The sequence below is a fragment of the Tamandua tetradactyla genome, chromosome 19 (assembly GCF_023851605.1).
Source record: "Tamandua tetradactyla isolate mTamTet1 chromosome 19, mTamTet1.pri, whole genome shotgun sequence".
NCBI classification, from domain to species: domain Eukaryota; kingdom Metazoa; phylum Chordata; class Mammalia; order Pilosa; family Myrmecophagidae; genus Tamandua; species Tamandua tetradactyla.
Genome location: NC_135345.1, coordinates 14,846,295 through 14,866,231, shown reverse-complemented (window position 1 = coordinate 14,866,231; position 19,937 = coordinate 14,846,295). Strand labels below are relative to the sequence as shown.

Below are 19,937 nucleotides of genomic sequence, written 5' to 3'. Positions count from 1 at the left end.
CTCTTACCCCTTACCCATCCCTCTCATTGACTACCAGTGTTTCAATCTACCCAATTTATTTTACCCTTCCCCCTATTATTTATTTTTTATCCATTTTTTTTACTCATCTGTCCATACCCTGTATAACATGAGCATCAGACACAAGGTTTTCACAATCACACAGTCACATTGTAAAAGCTATACAGTTATACAATTGTCTTCAAGAATAAAGGCTACTGGAACACAGTTCAACAGTTTCATAGCTACTAGCTACTCCAGTACACCATAAACTAAAGAGGAATATCTATGTAGCTACTCCAGTACACCATAAACTAAAGAGGGATATCTATCTAATGCATAAGAATAACCACCAGGATAACCTCTTGACTCTGAAATCTCTTAGCCACTGAAACTTTATTTTGTCTTATATCTCTCTTCTTCTTTTTGGGTCAAGAAGGCTTTCTCAATCTCTTGATGCTGGGTCTTTGGCTCATCCTGGGAGTCCTTTACTGGAATAAGTTTCACAGGGGCAAACCCCAAGATCAAGGGCTTAGCCTATTGATTTGTTGTCCCTACTGCTTGGGAGAATATTAGGAATTCCCCAGATGGGGAAGGTGAATAGCTCCTCCTTTCTCCCTGGTCCCCCAAGGGGACTGTGAAAATAGTTTTTTATTCTCTCTGGGATATATTGGGACATCACACTAACTTGTACAAACTAACAAGTTCTCACACCCTATTCAAGATTCCATGTAATTATGGTAGTCAGATAAACTGACCATACAAGTTAAATTAGATAGCGTGCTACCAAAAATGTCAGTCTTGCACCTAATAAACATCTCTTCCTTTGGTCTCACACAGGAAGTCAAAGTTTTTTTACCCTGTGTTCTGATTTACTTAGTCCTGTCTAAATCAGCTTCATTCATATCTCTAGTTGAAGTCTGATCACCTTTTCAGCTTTTTAAACAGTTCCTGTATGAGGTACTGCTGACTTTCATAGCTTCAGAGCTCTGACTCAGAGTGTCAGGTGTTACATAAATACCTGAAGGTTCAGGGAATGACCAAGTTATACACAAATAGCTCAGTTTCTCAGAATTTAGAAATAGCAGTTACAACTCTAAAATATATGTGACTCCTGTAAGAGCTTACAATTTAGGACCCTTTACAATAGGCCCCAACCTGATAACCCATGCTCCTGACTTCAGTTTTCCAAGCTGTATATTATAGTCAGTCCATATGAGTGAGGCATGATAGTATTTGTCTTTTTGTTTCTGACATTTCATTCAACATACTGTTTTCAAGGTTCATTCACTTAGTTGCCTGCCTCACTTGACAGTACTACTTTCTAATGCTTTCCACTTACCTGGTTAAATGTAAACTTGCCTGGCTTTCCCTGGCCTACCTTACTTATACAGGTCTTATCACCTGTAACTCCTAAGGGCCCCTGTGCCCCTGCCTCCAACCTCCCATGATCTCGTCCTCCAAGTCTTCATTGGTCCTACCCTCCTTGCCTAGGCTGTCAGCCCTATTTCCCCATGTTTTTTCCTGCCCACCCCACCCCAAGGCCACTCACATCCCACCCATTTAGCTTTCCCTGCCATGCTTTTTACACAGGGCTTAGCAAACATACACTGGCTTAAAATGCAATTGGATTCCTGGCTAAGGCAGGATAATTAGCCATATTAACATTTAAGATATTTTTCAACCTTACAATTTTAATTTTTCTTAGTTTATATGTCATTGTATTAAAGCCAGGAGGTTATTCAAACATTGGAATCTTCAAAAGAATACGGGAAAATTTATATACAAAAGTGCTTTAGCTGGTGACCCCAGTTCAATTCCCGGTGCCTGCCCAAGCAAAAAAAAAAAGTGCTTTAAAAAAGAAACCAGCAATGGTAGAATGCTTGTCTTCTGTGTGGGCAGGAGACCCAGGTTCGAGTCCTGGACCATGCACGCCCCCCCCAAACAAAACAAAACAAAACAAAACCAGTACTGTTCCCGAGAGCATAAGAACAACAATAACAAATACATAAGTATATTTACATATTTATATATACATATTATACCAAACCAAATAACACAGCATATATTTTATTAACTCCTCTAAGGTAATTTCTCACCTGGAATACCTTTTCCATAATTTCTCGGTCATACACTGGAATTTGCTTATAATTTCGGAATTCTGGTACCTCTTGGCTTCTAAGATGAAGAAGTCTGAATCGTTTGGATCTATTTAATTCATCATCTGAAATGAAGTTAAATTCCTGTTGCAGCTGTTCCAGTCGAAAGAAATCAGGGATATAGGATTCACCACTGGTAGCAATCTATAAAAAACAAAAAAATACAAAACTCTAAATGACAAGCAGCTATCATCCAAAGAAACCTGGAACTGGATTGTAGTGAGTAGAAACCTAGCAATTGTAGACTGAGAGCCCTGAACATCCTGGATTTCATTTAAAAGACAAAAGACATTTAAGTTATGATAGTAATGAATATATGAATAAATATACTCATTTATTAGCTATAAAAAGTACCACAAATAATTTTTCTAAAAAATAAAAGCTATAACATATGGTTTTTGGTGTGCATGATTCTGTAATAGGTGCTATTATACAAATACACAGACTGAAAAATGAGATACATACATTATACCAGACTTAATGTATTACTAAGTGCTTACTGGAAATGAGATTACTCTTATGCACAGTGTTTGTAAAATCTAGCATACTACTAAATAAATCTAATATTCTAATATGTGTGACTGTTTAAATATATTTAAGCAAATACATGTAGATAAAAGCCACAGAGTCAGCTGACGAGCTTCCTTGCTCTCCTGTCTCTGAATATCTCCTTGTGTCCTTGGTCACAGGGGAAGCTGAGCCAGGTATGGATCAGGGCCAGCCAACCCCCAGTGCCCTTGGACATTGGCAGAGAAAAGACAGCTTTAGCATTCCATTGGCAGGTTGAGCAGGTGTGGGCCACACTCTACTCAGGTGTCTGCTTGCCTCTCTGCTTGATGCTTTGCCAGCTTGACCTTCTCCTAGACAGAGGGAAAGGTAATAGGTAGAGATTTCCTGGGGCTTTGTTGTTTGTAAAGAGACAAGTGAAAAAACAATCCCTATGTTTTGTCTTTCTATGGGAAGGGAAATAGAAAAAATGAATGTGATATGTTTGTGTGAAGGTTAATTTCATATGTCAACTTGTCTAGGTTATGGTGTCCAGTTTGGTAAAGCAAGCATGGGCCTAATTGTTCCTGTGAGGCTCTTTCCTAGGCAGGTTTAAATCATTAGCCAGCCAGTTGCACTTTAGCTGATAACATCTACAATCAACAAAAGGGACTGCCTGCAGCCAGGAGAGAAATCTCCTCAACCAGTCAGGTGAAGACCTTAAGGGAGACTTGGTGACTTTGGCAGTTAGAAAGGAGAACGTCTATCACTACTTCAGCCAGCCAGCCTCTCCTGGGACTTTATCATCACCTCCCTCAGAGTTCTCAGCTTGCAGCTTCTCCAGGGGAATTCAGCACCACCATCAAATTCCCAACTTATGTCAGGAACTATGAAAAGCACTTTACCCGCATTTAATCTTCACGATACATCAGGGAAATATTCTTTTCCCCATGGTCATGTGAACCAATTCTGATGATAAATCCCTTAATTTATTATAGATTCTGTCCATTCTGTCTTTCTAGAGAACCCTAATATAGTGTGCTATATTAATGCTGATTTACAGATAATAATTGAAAAGTGACTTTAAAACTTTACATGGAATATACTACACTTTAGGTAAGATGGCTTATTCTTCCTAATGTTTCTGTTATCCACATTAAGAAGTTAACATGGTAGAAGGAGAGTTTATGAAGACAAGAATCAGAGTAAACCAAAGCTTGTTTGGGGACTTAGAAAAGACTAAAAGAGAAATGAAAATGTTCATACTGGTTATAATTATCCTACTGATGAACTCATGCTAATAAACAAAATCATAAGAATATGTTGCGAGGTTTACCCTTTGGATCATCTACTTGTTTATTATGTTTTGATGGGAATGATGAACATGGCAGCAAGATCAATGGTATTTGATACAAAGAAAAATAATTTCTGACCAATGTTCTATTTTATTTATAAATTCACTGAAGCCAGAATTTTGTATGTCATGGTAGATACAAACAATTTATCTGGTACACACTCAAATGAAACCAAATGATAATCTAATTAATCATCAAACAAGAAACAAAACAAAACAAAAGCATTTCTTAAAATGTGCCTATTGGTACTTTCAGCTATAATAAGAAAGAGCTTGGGCTCTGAAGTACTTCTGAGCTGTGTGACCTTGAGTAAGTTACTCTGTGTGTCTGAACTCAGTTTGCTTTCTCTAGAGTGGGAAAATAAAGCCTGTCTTTCAAGGGTCTTACAGAGTCTAAAGGTAAGTGTAACAACAATGTCATATGTATTGTGTGCCCAGTTAAGTCTCTATACACATCAGCTGCTGTTCACATAACAACAGCTGAGGATGGCACTGCAGCTCCAAGGCCTTGAGGCCTGGCCTTGGTCACACAGCCAGGAGAGTGCAGAGCTAGAATCTAAGCTTGTCCTTTAATCCAGAACTCATGCTCTTAAACACTATTGCATAAGAGTACATACAATAGAAGCAAATGTGCGTAAAGGGCTGAGCCATTTCCATTATCCTATGTCAAGTCTAGAGGTTGCACGTGTGCATGGGACTCACACCATATTACCGAGATTAGCTGCATCAGAGGGGCATTGTTGGGGTCGTTTGGGTCAAGCTTGGACTCTGCTGCCCACTTGGCCAACTTTTTCATGTCCGTCAATCCTGAAGTGCCAACAGATGAGATGGCATCTGCTCTCTTCAAAGCACTGGAAAGCAAGTTGGAATCATGAGACTGACTTTGCCACAGAGCAATTTTCATTAGAACCACAAAATCCTAGGAACAGCTTGGCTTAAGGAGGCTAGTACATTCCATGAGGGAAAATTTTATCATCAGGAAAGACTTCAGCCAATTTTCTCTAGTTGATGATTGTTATCAAATATACCATAAGGAAAATAAAGAAGCATGAATGGAAGGAATGCAAATATGACTCGTTTCTTCAACTCTGCTCTGTGCGTAAAGTGCCCCATCAGTCCCTAAAACCAGGCCAGTGAAAGAAGCTTCTACAACTGGTACAGAAATCCTCAAGAGCCTCACATTCCAGGTAGCTGGGGACCACTTGTAGCTCAGAATAGAATAAAAGAAAAAATAAATGCTTAAACAGCTAGCATCAAGTTGGGAGAAAATGGAGTTCACTTGCAGCCAGGGGAAGTTGGCAAGGTTGAGTTGGGGCTTTATGAACAGACCTGCATATCTCATCACTCACGTTGTGTTCCACCTCCTCTCCTGAGGATCTGGAAGCTTTAATCCTCAGCCCTAAACTCAAATGAAATGAAGTGAATGCAAACTGCTTAAATTCAAAGGCATAAATAAACTTCTATTGGACATGGACAATCTCCTGAATCAAACACACAGATTGCCATCTCCTTATTGTTTTTATCACTCAGATACATGTGTTTACTACTGGGATGAAGGAGGCATGGAAGGAGCAAAACCCTCCCACCTTCTGCTTTTCCAGTTTGTGATTTGGTAAGTATCTTCTTGATGATCAGGATAAATCTCTTTATTTTATAGATGAAGCGACTGAAGCAAAGAGGGATGAAATGATGAATTAAAGACATGCTTCTTCTGTGCTGAGAAGATGCCTAAGTATCTAGCAGTCAGAAAGAGAACTGGAGAATAGGGACTTTCATGTATCTAGAAGGTTCTAAACCAATCATCATTAGTAGCAAGCCTTACTGAGGATCAAATATATACAACTATGAGTAGTGCTATGCACTTCCCCATCCATAAAATGGGGAAAAGAATATTTCATCGAAGATTAAATGAGGTAAAGTGCTTTTCACTTTATCTGGCACAATGAACACCTAATATTTCTTAAGCTATAATATTTAAAATTTTGCCTCAACAACAATAAAAAACCATGAAAGCTTCTGGCACATGAAAATAAAAGGGAAGGATGTGATATGGCAAGCTTTTAGCCCTTTGGTTGTCTTTAACACTAACACTGACATTGCCCAACAATTTATTTTAGCCATGTATTACCTCCGAAATCCAATGTTCTGCTGTGACAAAGGAGGAATTAAAGGTATTCCATTTTCTCCAATGGCCCATGCCACACTGTTGGACACTTTCCCCGAAGTCATTAGAGTCATTTGATTGCTACCATCAGCTTCAAATGAAAAGGGCACTCCTAGGGAAACACCAGATTGAATAGGACATTGTTTAAAAAGAGGGAGTGAGCCCAGTCATGGCAAGAAGGCAGAGAGTAGACAAATGGAGCCTGGAACAGGTGGGGGCAGCAACATCGTTGAACTTCTTCAGGTGCTCAGAAACAGCAACTCGGCTCTCTCTCTCTCTGACAGCAGAATGTAGGAGTATAGCAGTTGTAAGGATGCACTCTGGAGTTGGACCGTCTGCATATACATTCTGTCTGCACTTAACAGCTGTGTGACTTCGGACAAACTACTTAACTTCTCTGAGCCTTAGTTTCTTTATGTATAAAATGATGATAATAGTGCCTCCTTCAAAGGATTGTTGTGAAGACTCATTCATTCATTTACAAGCACTTATTCAAGCTCCTACTATGTGCTAGGCACCAGAGATAGAGCAGTAAAGAAACAAAGCCCCGTTCTCATGAAATTTGTATGCAAGTGGAGGAAATAAGCAATGCATATAACAAGAGAAATATTTAGTATGTTAGAGAGTGATAAGTACTAAGGAGGAATATAAATTAGGGGAGTGTATAGAAAATTTGTATTCAGGGTGGTAGGGAATGGATGGACTTTTAGATAGGGTGGTCACAGAAGGCTCAGTAAGAGGTAACTTTTGAATGAAGGCTTGAAGAAAAACAGGAAGTAAGACATGTGGAAGTTGTCTTAGAAAAGAGTATTCCAAGCAGGGGGAGCAAGTGTAAATGTCCTAAGGAGGGAGTGTGCCTGTAGTAAGGAACAGCAAGTTAAATGAGTTAATACTTTCAAAGAACCTAGTGCATGGTAAATAGTGAGAATCAACAAATGCTATTACTAATCTATTGCAGCTTCAGTAAAAGCTCACGGATTTGGCCTTCACTGACTGGAAATTAATGATAAACATTTTCTGGGCGGTATATTTAACTGGAACAATATAGTTTCAAGTATAAATATAGTGACTTCATATTCCAGATCTCCAGTTAACCTTATTATCAACAAAAAATACCACTATTACACTTAATTCCATCTTTATGTTTTTCAAAAATCTTTCTTCTCTCATCTTGTTCTTCAAAATAACCTTTTAAGGCATTAAAGGAGATATTATTGAGTCCATTTTATGAATGAGGAAGATAAGATTCAAATTGGTTACATGACTAGTAGGGTCACAGGGCTTTCCAGGATCCAAACTGGAAATAAAACCTCAGTCTCCCGACTTTTAGACTGGTAGGACTTGAACCTCAGTGAATTTTGGCACATAAAGTTCCAAGGACCTTGAGCTTACAATCAATAATCACCAGACACATGGGAAATAAGTCATCATGAGCAAGAAGCAGACGAATAGGACCAATAAACTATAAAACTGATATGTTTAAATGAATGAATGATTGAATGATTGAGAGTCTGAGGAAAGGACAAAACCAGACTGCTTGGAAAATGACAAAATAGAATTTCTTGAAATGAAAAATACAATAATTGAAATTAGAAATTCAATGAATGAGTTCAATGATTAGACAAGGTCAAGGAGAGAATCTTGGAAGACAGATTTTTAAAATTACACAGAATGTAGCATTGCTAGATAAAGATGTCAAGTTATTAAAAAGGGCATTTCAAAGATCTTTAATTAATACTGTCAAACTACTATATACGTACATAGTTATATAGATTTGCATAACCAACAACAGTTTATTAAAAATGACTTTCAAAAAAATTGTACATCATCATTTTAAAATTTACATTTCTGATAGTAATTTTATAATTATCTAGTTGTCTGAGAAATGGGTGAAAAAAGTCATGTTCAAATCTGCAGTTAAGCTGTGAGCTTTTGAAGATAATTAGTTTTCCATACCACTTCCAACTCCCTCGTGGTCCAGAGTTACATGTTGATTACTACTAAACTCAACTTCTTCAATGGGAGCCCTTCCAGTGACAACTGTTGTTTCAGGAATGGGTAGAAACACTTCTGCTAGCAAGGTGGTACCGCTGTGTCCGACTATTTCATATACCTGAAACCGGGAAGAGAAAGAGCAAATGCAGATGGCAATAATGTGTTCAGCTGATACTCAGTCTATATTTTTAGTACCTGTGGTGGTTATTACCCAGTCCAGAGAGTTCAAATGGGAGTGGAAAGTTGAGTTGTGTTACTATATTCCCCATGAAGGTGAACTTATACCTTGTCTGTGGCCAAGTTGTTGACATCCTGCTCTTTGGCCTGGCCTAATTTCCTGAATTGAGTGGTAAATCAAAATGGCAAGGTACTACAAGTTGTTTCAGTTACAAGTCAATACCCGGGTTATCTAGAGAGTGGGCTTCCTTCTTTTCCTGGTTCAGGTTGCTTTCAGACAGCAAAGCCTTTAGGTGGAATGGGTGAGATGATATGGATGCCACCGGATGATTTTTTATCTACCAACTTTAAAGTCTATAGGAGGTGGACCATACATACAAGTATTTTGGAATGTCAGGTTCAAATCAGCTATTTAGTAAATCTCTCAGATTCTTCCCCTGTATTTGTTCACTGCTGAAATCCCACACAATTCCTTCCTAGGCCATCTCCTAACATGGAGCCACCTAGACCATTTGATACTAATTACTGTGGTGTGTCTCATAATTCTAACCCCATGAGGTGGAAGCCCCAGGACAGTGATAGACTATGAATATACAATCTGGCCTCAGTTGGACCTTTTTTTCCACTTGGTCAAGTTCCCCTTGGTTTCTTGGCATACTTTCCTTTTGTGCTAAGAAGATGGCAAAATATTCCATAGTTCTGCTGTCTTCTTTCCTCTCTCTCCAAAAGGTCTCGCTGACTTGTACATATTTCTGTAAAAAGGCTCATTTTAATCCTGTTAATTCTACTACTTAATCTTTATACTTTTTTCTTTTCTTTTCTTTTTTGCATGGGCAGTACTAGGAATCAAACCTGGGTCTCTGGCATGGCAGGCAAGAATTCTGCCACTGAGCCACCATCATACCACCTAATCTTTATACTATTCATCTTATATAATATAGTCTTCTTCTGATCATTACTTTCCACTCACCACTAAGAATGCAGAAAGATGATACTGACAATCTCCTCTGCCCACCCTCCCTTATAGAATATCAGAGTCCTCTTTCAAGAGATGAGGGTGGATTTGTGCTGGGCTACCACCAAGGCCTCACATCCAGCAGCTCACATTTGCAAGAGGGCTGACTGAGCTTAGAGGAGCTTCTAGGGCAAAAAAAAAAAACACCCCAAAATTGGGTATAAATTAAATCAGGACCCCAGACTTAATAGCACTGTGAGATGTTCTAGCAGGTTGACTGCAGCAACCCTGTGATTGTCCAGGGCTTTCCTATGACTGGGTGGCCCAAGTCTGCCTAATCCTTGGGCCCAGCAGGATGCTTAGAGTGTCCGTACACTTAAGCCATATTCTCCAAATTCATCTTTGTCAGTACAAAGGTGATATTTTGATCTATATTAAAAGTTGTTTTTATTATGGAAAATTTCAAACGTATATGATACTAGAAGAATAATATATCATACACCCATCACTCAGCTATAGCTATCATTAACTTATGGCTCATCTTATTTCACCTGTATTCTCCATCACTGCCCTAAACTTCAATATTTTCAAATGATTTTTTATATAGTTAATTTCAGTTTTAAATTTTTCTCTAAGTCAGGGATTCTCAAATTCACTGACATTTGGGGCTATATAATTCTTTACTGTGGTGAACTGTCCTGGACATCATAGGATGTTTAGCAGCAGCCCTAGACTCCACCCTCCAGATGCCAGGAGCTCTCTCCAAGTGTGATAACCAAAAATGTCTCCAGACATTGCTAAATGTCCCCTGAAGGCAAAATCACCTCCAGTTGGGAAGCACTGCTCTAAGCAAAATGCCTCTGTGTGTATGTGGGTGTTTGGGTTTGTCTGTCTGTGTGTGTTTGAAGGTGGTATGTTGATGAAGAAACAAGGCAGGAAATATAATTTGATTTACATTCAATTGTTCAAAAATTCCTCTGTTGTGCAAAACAAAGAAATGAATTTAGAATAGCATTTAGATCAACTGCTTCAAAATTGGGGTTATTTATGAAATTTGTATTACTTCCCCTGCACTTGGAATATTGTTTGTTTTAACTCAAGAACTGGTGCAAATTTATTTGCTAACAGTATTTAGAATTATATTGATAAGATGAACTTTAGAAATTTAGGGAAATTAAGATAGACAAAAAAAATAAATTCTATTTTGAAGTAAAGTTTATATACCATGGTTTTAAAGTATATTTCTATGATTAAAAATAAAATAAAATAAAAGTTTGAACTTGGTGGATTTGGATCTGGTACAAGTTGCTGCTATTTAATCCCAGTTGCCCTCCATGGTGACCACCAGTCCCTTTAGTTGTCTCCTGGTCAATGCACTCATTCCCCTCAGTTGTCAAACCAAATATTTTCTACTCTCATGTGCACAGCCTCCCTTCTTTCACTGAGGAGGCTGAGTCCCTCTGATGTAGACATCTTTCATCACCCACTCTGATTCACTATTGCTGCCTCCAAGGACCTGAGGCCAATCCCAGTAGGATGTGCTGATCCCACCCTTTCAGTGTCCTGTGGGACACCCTCATGCCCCCAAACCCCACAACTTTACTGTTTTATTTTCAAACTCATCAATCTTTCCTCCATTGGCTGCTTTTTTTCACAGCCTACAAACCACTCAAATCAATCACACCTTAAAATAAATCATGGTCCTCTTTTCCGTCCCTGTTCCATTTGCCTCCTTCTCTTTTCTGCTTTTCCTTTCCTCTCTGGGAGGAGAGTCTCCCCTGGGTATTTTCACTTTCTCCTCTCCTATTCCATTTGATGCCAGTGACCAGGCCCTTGGGTCATGTCTCCACCACACTCTATCACATTAGAGACCAGGTCATGTTCATCTTCCAGTTTCTCGCAGTGCCTTGCACAATGTCTATGCCCAATAAACTTTTGCTGGATTGAATTTACAAACTACATGTGGAGGCAGCATAGTGAGGTGGATAAGAGAACAGGTTCTGGGGCCAGAGTCCTGGCTCAGCCACTCTCCAGCTGCATGACCTCAGGCCAGTAACTAACTTTCCACATCAGTTTCTCCATCTGTATAATGGGTATAATAGTACAACTACCATAGAATTGTTGGGAAGATAAAACAAATTTAGGAAGAGTTTTAAAATAGTGCCTGGCATATTGTAACTGTTCAATAAATGTTATACAGCTTTTAAATGTCAGTACAATTCAATACATTGAGTTATATACATTTAGGTGATACCCAAAATTGTTTTCTAAGACTTCTTCCACTGTTCAAGGGTAATTAGTTCTTTGGGTACAGGGAAATGGCTAATACTGAACTTTGATTTTCTTTACCACTTACACCCAAATAATGTGATAAAACAAACATAAAATTTAGAGTTAAACCGACCTGGTTTTGAATTCTGCTCTACCATTTGACTTGCTTTGTATTGTTGAGTAAGTTATTCAACATCTCTCAATCTCAGTTTTCCCAAATTTAATTTAAATTATTGGGATAATAATAGTAACCATGGTTTTCTTTAGGGTAGCAAGAGACAACATAAGTAAAGAGCCTTGCCCATGTGGTAGACCCTTAATACATGATATTCCCTAGAGTTTCCCCTATTTCCCACAGTCTAGGCCCTCATTTTACATGGAAATGACTGCATGTGCATCTACCCCTTACCCCATGCAAACCACCCTCTCCACAGCAGCCACCTGCTCTTCCATACCCGTGTTCCCTGCTCTGCACTCTTCAGTTTCCCTTGGCTCCTCGGGAGAGCTTTCAAAAATCTGACTCACTACCATCCAATTAACTGTGTAGATAAATAAGACATGAAAAAAGATCTGTTTTGGACTTATCTGCACAAAGGAACAACAAGAGCAACAAAAAAGAAAAGTCAGCTCAATATGGATTAAAAGGGACACTTTGCAGGTAAGATGGTTTTCCCACTCTGAAAGCACAATTCCCCAGAGGAGCCGGGTAGATCAGGAGAGGCCCTGGGAAGGGAAACTCAAGGTATTGCCAGCTAGGTTAAAAAGAAGATTTCCCTTTCTCAATCCACTCAATACACATGATGGTTTGAATTACAATTCTTCAAGAACAGTTTCCATAAGGGAAATAATAATGCTAAAAAATTTAAAAGTCACCCAGCAGTATTTCACAACAGTTGTTAGTTTTGGGGGAGTGAAGATGAATGCAAAGTGAAGTTATAGATATGAGTGATAAAGAAATGAAGGTAATCGAACAAATATTTTTTATTTCTAAGTCTAATTTCATTCTTTGTAATAGGTCATGTATTTATTTTGGAAGGACCTACCCTGAAGGACGCTGGCCCTGCTCTAACTCCCCTGTCCTGTGATGTGTAATCTTGTGCTTCTTGTGGGGGCAACTTGACTCAACTCCTTTTAACTCCTGTATGTCAAACTGTCATGGGTCCCTGTTAATCCCCCTTCCAGCTGCAGCGTTGCTCTAATCCATTCCTTCCTCCAATTTCTACCACCGGGTCCCAATCCTGTCCCCTCAATGCAAGATTTTTGTGCCATCCTCTGGACTTGTGCTTGGACTTCAGCTTGGGCATTCTTATTTCAAGCCTGACTAGGAAGGACAGTTAAAATATGCAAGAAATCAAACATCAAAACCAACGTCCTTCCCTCTGGTGGCCTTTCCCCCCGTACCCAGCCACAGATTGTTTCGTTGTAGTTTCACTCCCTCATCCCCCAGATGGATTTATAGCTTCCTGTTGCAGGGCCATGTGCACCCCTTAAAAATGGCCCCCAATTCCCCATTGCCCTCTTGGCTCAGCTAGGGTGGCTCTCAGAAATCATGCAGCAACATTCATGCCTTAGTTCTCGAGCCATCAACTCACTCATTGTTACTTTGAGAATCTGAACTTTTTCTGAAATAGATCAGGCCCTAAAATTAAGAATTTGATAGTATGATATCAACAGATGCAGTTAAGGAGATTTTTCTTACCTTTATAAAATTGTCAGGCCTTAAACCTTCCCTAACTCAAAACTAGTGATTATATACAAAATTTCCAGAGTTTAGTGCTATACCTAGACAACTGAAATACAATATCCCCTAAATTAATTTCTATTCAATCATAAAAATTATGCCATTAAGCCATTGTGATATGCTATTTTATAGTTATTAAGTCTCTGTAGACAGCTTAAAAACTTAGCCAAGATTCCTTTATTTTGTAATTCTTTTGAAAACGATTACAATAGCTTGCTCAAAGGGCCAAGTTAGTTGCCTATGATAATATTCTTGGAAGTATAGAAGAAAACTTTGCTTTTTAGGTTTGAAAACTTGACTTCCAAGTATTACTTTTGAAAAAACCATTTTGATTGTAACATCTATATCAAACTAATAATCAAGATAATAAACAGGAGGTAGTCAAGGAAATTGCACTTTATACATCAGAATATATGTGAAATAGAATATCAGTGTGCTGGTCGAAGGCAGAAAAAACCAACTTTTCTTGCAAAGCAATTCAGAAGATTTAGAACTGCCAGCGGTAGGAGTGACTTTCAGAGGTTGCCCACTCTGAACTCACACCCCCTGGTCTGAGTTCACATCAATCAACAGAGGAGTGTGAGGGCTTCTCTCCTGTTTTCTTTCCTCTTTTTCCATGTATGTCTGCTTGCTTGGCCTTCCTCTCCTTCCTACCTGCCCCCATGATTGCCTGTTGCTTCCGCTCGCTTTGCTCTAGCTCTCTATCTGGTCTTCTCATGTTAATCCTGGTCTTCCTCATGTCAGCTTTTCCTCTGCAGGGGAGGATGAATTAAGACCAAATCTCCAACTCGGAGGACAAGGCTGAACAGCTGAAATCTTTGCTATTCTGTGAATATAGAATGATAGAGACTCAGGTATGGGCCCTAGCAATCGCTCGTGTATTAAGGACAGGTGAAAGAAATGCATCGGGCTGGCTTATGGAGTTTGTGTTCATTTATGCTCTCGGTCAAGTTTTATTCCTGATTTATCCATTTTTCTGAGTGCAATACATCTTATGTTACACCTCTGCTCAAGCGAGTGTGCTAGGCTCAGGGCAGGAGGCTAATTAGGAAGCAATACAGGTGTGGGGCTTCAGAACTTGCCAAGTGCAAGGCCACCCCTCCCACCTCCACTTCCTCCCTAATGTATGAAGATTCTAGGTGTTTCAAAGCCCTGTGCCAGCCAAACAGAAGGGCACTGCGCTCAGGCCCTTCCAGGGTACCCCTGGTCAACAAGGGTCAAGAATCCCTGGTCTCTTAATATGGTGTTGGTGGCATAAATAATATTATATTTCATAAATTTAACATATCTGAAATTGGACTGTGCCTCTCAATCGATGTGTGTCATAGTTTACGTGGCAGTATTTTTTTCTTTCTTTGTGGTCCATAAAGTGACGGTGCATCTCAAAGTGGGTGGTGATGCAATGATTAGATCAGATGAAACCCAGGTAAGAGGAAAGAGGCAGGTTGAGCCCTCCAAGCTCACCCTGGCAGCCTCAGCTGGACCCCCAGAGAAGATGGTCAGTTGGTGTGGACCTAAATCCCTGAGAGCAGAGAGGACAGTATGGGCCTAAACCCCTGACAGCAGGGAGGGTGGATTGCCTTTTCAAGCAATAGAGTTGAGTGGGCTCTCCACTGCCACTTTCATGCAAAACCACCTCGTTCCACTCTCTGTGCCCATACAAAATAGTAAATCAAGGGAGAAAGAGGTAAAAATTTACAGAGAGATTACTTTCAGATAATGAGAAAGGGAATTTTCAGGCTTAAGGAAAACCTAGGTTTCCACTAAAGCCTGAAGTTTAACCCCCTTCTAATATCATCTTTTACTTTTCAAAAAGTACTTGTTTCTCCTTTAACCAACATTGTTAAGTTTAACAGCAAATTAAGTTATTTTTTTTTCAGGTTTACAGAATACAAAGAAAACATTTTAAATATTAGACTGAGGTTTAAAAAAATTGTAAGAGTAATCAGACTAAGCCAAATTCCAAAGTGTTAAGAAAAGCATTTCTCAATTGTGCAGCTGGCAATGCTCTTACCAGAGCAGCAAATGAACTGGACTTGAGTCTTAATGCTCAGTGTTTTGTAAACAAGGAGCCTCTTCCACCCCTGTCCACACTCCAGATCATGGAAGGGCAGGTGTAGGACAAAATGGCCACAGCCTCTGGAAAATCCCTGATCTGATTTGGTCGACCATGGGGACCCAATGATAGCCCTTTCAGTGTACCTGTCCCATTTATTGGCACCATCAGAAGAGTCCCCTCTATTAGTTGTTGCAAACTCCTCCACTGGTTTTGGAAGGCTTTTAAATGCTAAGGCCCAGGCAGGGGTGATTTTCCAAGTCTTGAACAACATGCACGCCAAAGGTATTAGCCAATCGGCCATGGATGTCAGCGATCCCCTACCCTTGCTCAGCCACACTCTTTAACTGGCTGATTGTAGGAGGTCCAAGGGGTCTTGGAAAGGGGGGTCTTGGTGACCAGAGTGGCATTTTGAGGGCTTAGGGCGGCAGCTATTTGCCAACCAATAGTTAGTATCTCCCTATTTAAATTATTGTATAGTTATAACGGTACCTCCAGGCTTGATGACAATTACAATCCATAAATAGTGGCTACTTGGAGCACTGTGTTGAGAAGGATTCTGCAGTGATGTCCAGCTCAGTGAGGCAAAAAGGGTGTGACTTCTGCCACAGGTAGTAGATGGGAATTAGTGATTTCTGCATGGGTGGTGGATGGGAATTAGTGATTCCTGCCACGGGTAGTGGATGGGAATTAGTGATTTCTGCATGGGTGGTGGATGGGAATTAGTGATTCCTGCCACGGGTAGTGGATGGGAATTAGTGATTTCTGCATGGGTGGTGGATGGGAATTAGTGATTTCTGCATGGGTGGTGGATGGGAATTAGTGATTCCTGCCACGGGTAGTGGATGGGAATTAGTGATTTCTGCATGGGTGGTGGATGGGAATTAGTGATTTCTGCATGAGTGGTGGATGGGAATTAGTGATTCCTGCCATGGGTAGTGGATGGGAATTTGATTTCTGTATGGGTGGTGGATGGGAATCAGTGATTTCTGCACGGGTGGTGGATGGGAATCAGTGATTTCTGCATGGGTGGTGGATGGGAATTAGTGATTTCTGCATGGGTGGTGGATGGGAATCAGTGATTTCTGCATGGGTGGTGGATGGGAATCAGTGATTTCTGCATGGGTGGTGGATGGGAATCAGTGATTTCTGCATGGGTGGTGGATGGGAATCAGTGATTTCTGCATGAGTGGTGGATGGGAATCAGTGATTTCTGCATGGGTGGTGGATGGGAATCAGTGATTTCTGCATGAGTGGTGGATGGAAATTAGTGATTTCTGCATGGGTGGTGGATGGGAATTAGTGATTTCTGCATGAGTGGTGGATGGGAATTAGTGATTTCTGCATGGGTGGTGGATGGGAAATGAGGGCATATGCACCACATATTTGCAACCCTAGTTAACAAGCCTATCAGTATCAAAACAGAGGACTCTCTAAGAAAGCCACAAGTCTGAAGACCCAAAAGGATATTTTGCTAATGGTAGGATTTAGGCTAGTTGGGGTGGGGGGGGAATCCTAGCACCTTTCCCCTATCATAACCACCCTAACTGGGGCACTGTTGATTTATGTCTCAGTCACATATGCTGAGGTCCTGGTAGAGGTTGACATTGAAGTATTCCTCCCTGAGAAACATTGTCTCCAGTGAATGAGTACTAGATCCCCTATTCCCTATGTCGAGGTCCACACCTAAGCCATGTGGCTAGAGCTGTGTTGCCATCGTTTTCAGGAGGTGAGTGGGGTTACAGATCGTCTTGCCAAGACCTTAAGAGCAGACGTGCCCAGGAAGAGGCTGACCTCTTGTTCCCCTTGAGAATCTATCAGGACACCAGCATAGCCAAGAGGTGAGTTAAAGTCATCACATGCCCGGAATGACCAAAACATTCTTGGGTTAGTAAGTATGGTTAAAATGCATACCTGAAGTGTTAAACTCTCTGGCCAGTTGAATATTTGCAAATTGAAAATCTGTCCAAAGTGAACTCGAAAGTCGGCCCCCATCTGCCGGCTGGCCGTCCTGGACACCTCCTTGTTGTTGAAGAGCACCTTTACATACACCGAGCGCCTCTTCACATCTTCCCTTCTCAAGATCTCGGCCCTGCAGGGTGAGACCGTTTGCGGTGGTGGTGGCGGGGGGGATGGTCCTAATGCACTCAGGGAACAGGAGTATTTGCAGGTAAGCACTGAACAGAGCAGATACAGTGGAGCAGGTTCTGCGCTCGCCTCTGCCCTCCCTGTTGACCCAAACAGCCACAAGTCTTGCAGAGCTTAATATAAGAACACACTGTGATATGGACCTCATTTAGTAACCATGAAGAGGTGAAAAAGCCACAGCAGATTGAAGAACAGTGGCCTGAGTTTCACTGTGCAATGCTCGCCTTGATATTTTTCAAGCAAGTCTTATGTTTGCATCCCAGACAAAAGTTTAAGTAAATGGAAACATGCTTCTTGTTAAACAGAGTGAATTCAAATCATAAGGGATAGCAGTGATATATATTTGGGTAAGACCTTTTTTCCCCCCTAAAAGTATAGTAGCATATTGTAGCCATTAGGTCAAATCTGTTTCTCCAAGTTCCAAGCTGAGTACTTTCATGGAAGCATGAACTGCTCTATGGACTCAGGGTTTTAAGAAATACTCCTTAGTTTTAAAGATTATTTGAATCACAATTATAGGATGTCCTGGCACCATGAAAGAGCTGATGCATATAATTCTTATAGCCAGAAAGAAAGGAAAAAACCTCCAAGACTAGTCTTTAATTTTTTGTACATATCTGCAGAAACTCACTTTGGGAAGTTCTATGTGGCCCTCAAGAGGCTGCCCCTGGAGCAGCTAAAATCAAAGGACAAAGGAGAGGTGTTGGGTCTGCACCAGGTAGGAAGGACCTGCTACCAGGGGACAGAAAGACACAGTGAGGTTTCAGGTAAGGGTCCAAATTCAAAGTCACATAGGCAGCCACTGTGAAGAGAAGGCACAGTTTGCTTCTTCAGGCAACTTCACATAGTGTCCTTCTAAATAGCCAGTGGAAGTGTATTAAGTAGTTAAACCACATGAAATTGCCAAAAATGGCCAACTGTCGGCAATTTCACATAGTTCAACCTAATATATGTTTACAGGGAGTTAATGATTCCTTGATCATAATGAGTAGTAGGTCAGGAGATGCATACTCTACATGGTATGTGTGCATGTGTGCATGGATGTGCGCATGCATGCATGTGTACATGTGTGTATGTGTACATGCGTGCATGCATGCATGCGTGAGACTGTCTGTGTGAGATACCAACCTTATTTATGGTAAGAACGTCCACTCACCTGGGACACTGGTCGTTGGGGGTCACGCTGCCTGCCAGGCTCAGCTCCGGGACCAGCCTGGGCTCCCCTGGCATCCTCCTGCCCTGGGCTGCTCTCTCCCTCACCTGCTGTTCTATCACTGCCCGATCAGTGCGCTCTGGCGGGACAGGTTTTACAGGCTCCTCCTTGGAACACGGCTCAGCAGCCTCTTCATTGGGATCTTCTTCTACCGCTTGCTTCTTTTTCTTCTTCTTGGCTTTCTGTTGGATAAGAGGTAACATTACATCAGACAGCAATTTTGGAATTTTGGACTCTCCCCACCCCCAGAGCTGCTAAAATGAGGTAATGCATGTAAAGCACTTTGCACAGGACCTTTGAAAGAGGTTAAACAATTTTATCTATTCATATAATCATTATTATGAAAGGTTCAAAGGCCCAGGACATCTTGAAATTGCAGTAAGGCTTGTGAGTGTGACCAGATTGCAGGTCTGATCTATTACTTGTCCTTGCACTCAACTTTGCACATATAAGATTATGTCATTTTCTGCAGGAAACCCAGAAGCAGCAATACACTGCATTCAATCAGATGACACTCATAAAACACTTTGCAACATACCTGAGACATAATAAGTGTTGAATATGCTTTAGCAATCCCTATGCTATTACTGATTTGTTCACTCAAAAAGTCATCGAGTGCCAGGATGCAACTATCAATGGATAGCTGGCTCTGGAATCAACTAGGTAGGAGGCTTTTACCCAGTCCATTCACTCTGAAGGGAGGCAGAGCAAAGCCTGTCTCCTCAGGCTGCCAGCCCACTTTCCCTTCCCCTGCCTCAGGGGGTGACCTTCCCCCACCCTCCCTGCCCCAAAGGTCAGCCTGTTGAGGCTGAGTGACAGCTTATAAACCTGCGCTTTCTTCCAGGATTTCCACTGCTGATGTGCAGCTCTGAACTCTTCCATCTTCTCTTCGTACTCTTCCAGGTGTTCTTCCAGTAACTCACTTATTTCCATTTGGATTTCTGCTTCATATGCTTCTTCATCTGCTTTCTGATCAACTTTTTCCCTTTAAAATAATTTACAGTACTTTGGTTATCTCTTGAAATGCATTAAGAGAGTTATACCGGGTTACCATGTGCCAGACCCCCTTCTAAAATCCTTGCACGTTTTAAGTGATTTAATCCCCACAATCCTGAGAGGCAGGTACTATTACCACCCCCATTTTATAGGAGATGGAAGCATACGGAAGTTAAATAATTTGTCCAGGAACACACAATCGGTGAGTGGAAGAGGTGGGAAACA

The 19,937-nt window shown here is 40.8% G+C and overlaps 1 protein-coding gene across 5 annotated transcripts in view; it reads right to left on the bottom strand.

The window, feature by feature from the left end:
• CC2D2A (coiled-coil and C2 domain containing 2A) overlaps positions 1 to 19,937 on the bottom strand; it is a 268,775-nt gene that overhangs the window by 61,404 nt on the left and 187,434 nt on the right. For all 5 annotated transcript variants that reach the window (XR_013165772.1, XM_077136434.1, XM_077136433.1 and 2 more), the window contains 7 exons: positions 19,545 to 19,701; positions 18,660 to 18,898; positions 17,270 to 17,447; positions 8,117 to 8,273; positions 6,125 to 6,272; positions 4,709 to 4,847; positions 2,097 to 2,300 (listed from right to left, as the gene is read on the bottom strand). Coding sequence is in view for 4 of the 5 variants with exons in the window: in XM_077136434.1 (XP_076992549.1) it covers positions 2,097 to 2,300; positions 4,709 to 4,847; positions 6,125 to 6,272; positions 8,117 to 8,273; positions 17,270 to 17,447; positions 18,660 to 18,898; positions 19,545 to 19,701 (1,222 nt within the window). In the remaining variant the exon portion in view is untranslated. The remainder of the gene's footprint in view (positions 1 to 2,096; positions 2,301 to 4,708; positions 4,848 to 6,124; positions 6,273 to 8,116; positions 8,274 to 17,269; positions 17,448 to 18,659; positions 18,899 to 19,544; positions 19,702 to 19,937) is intronic.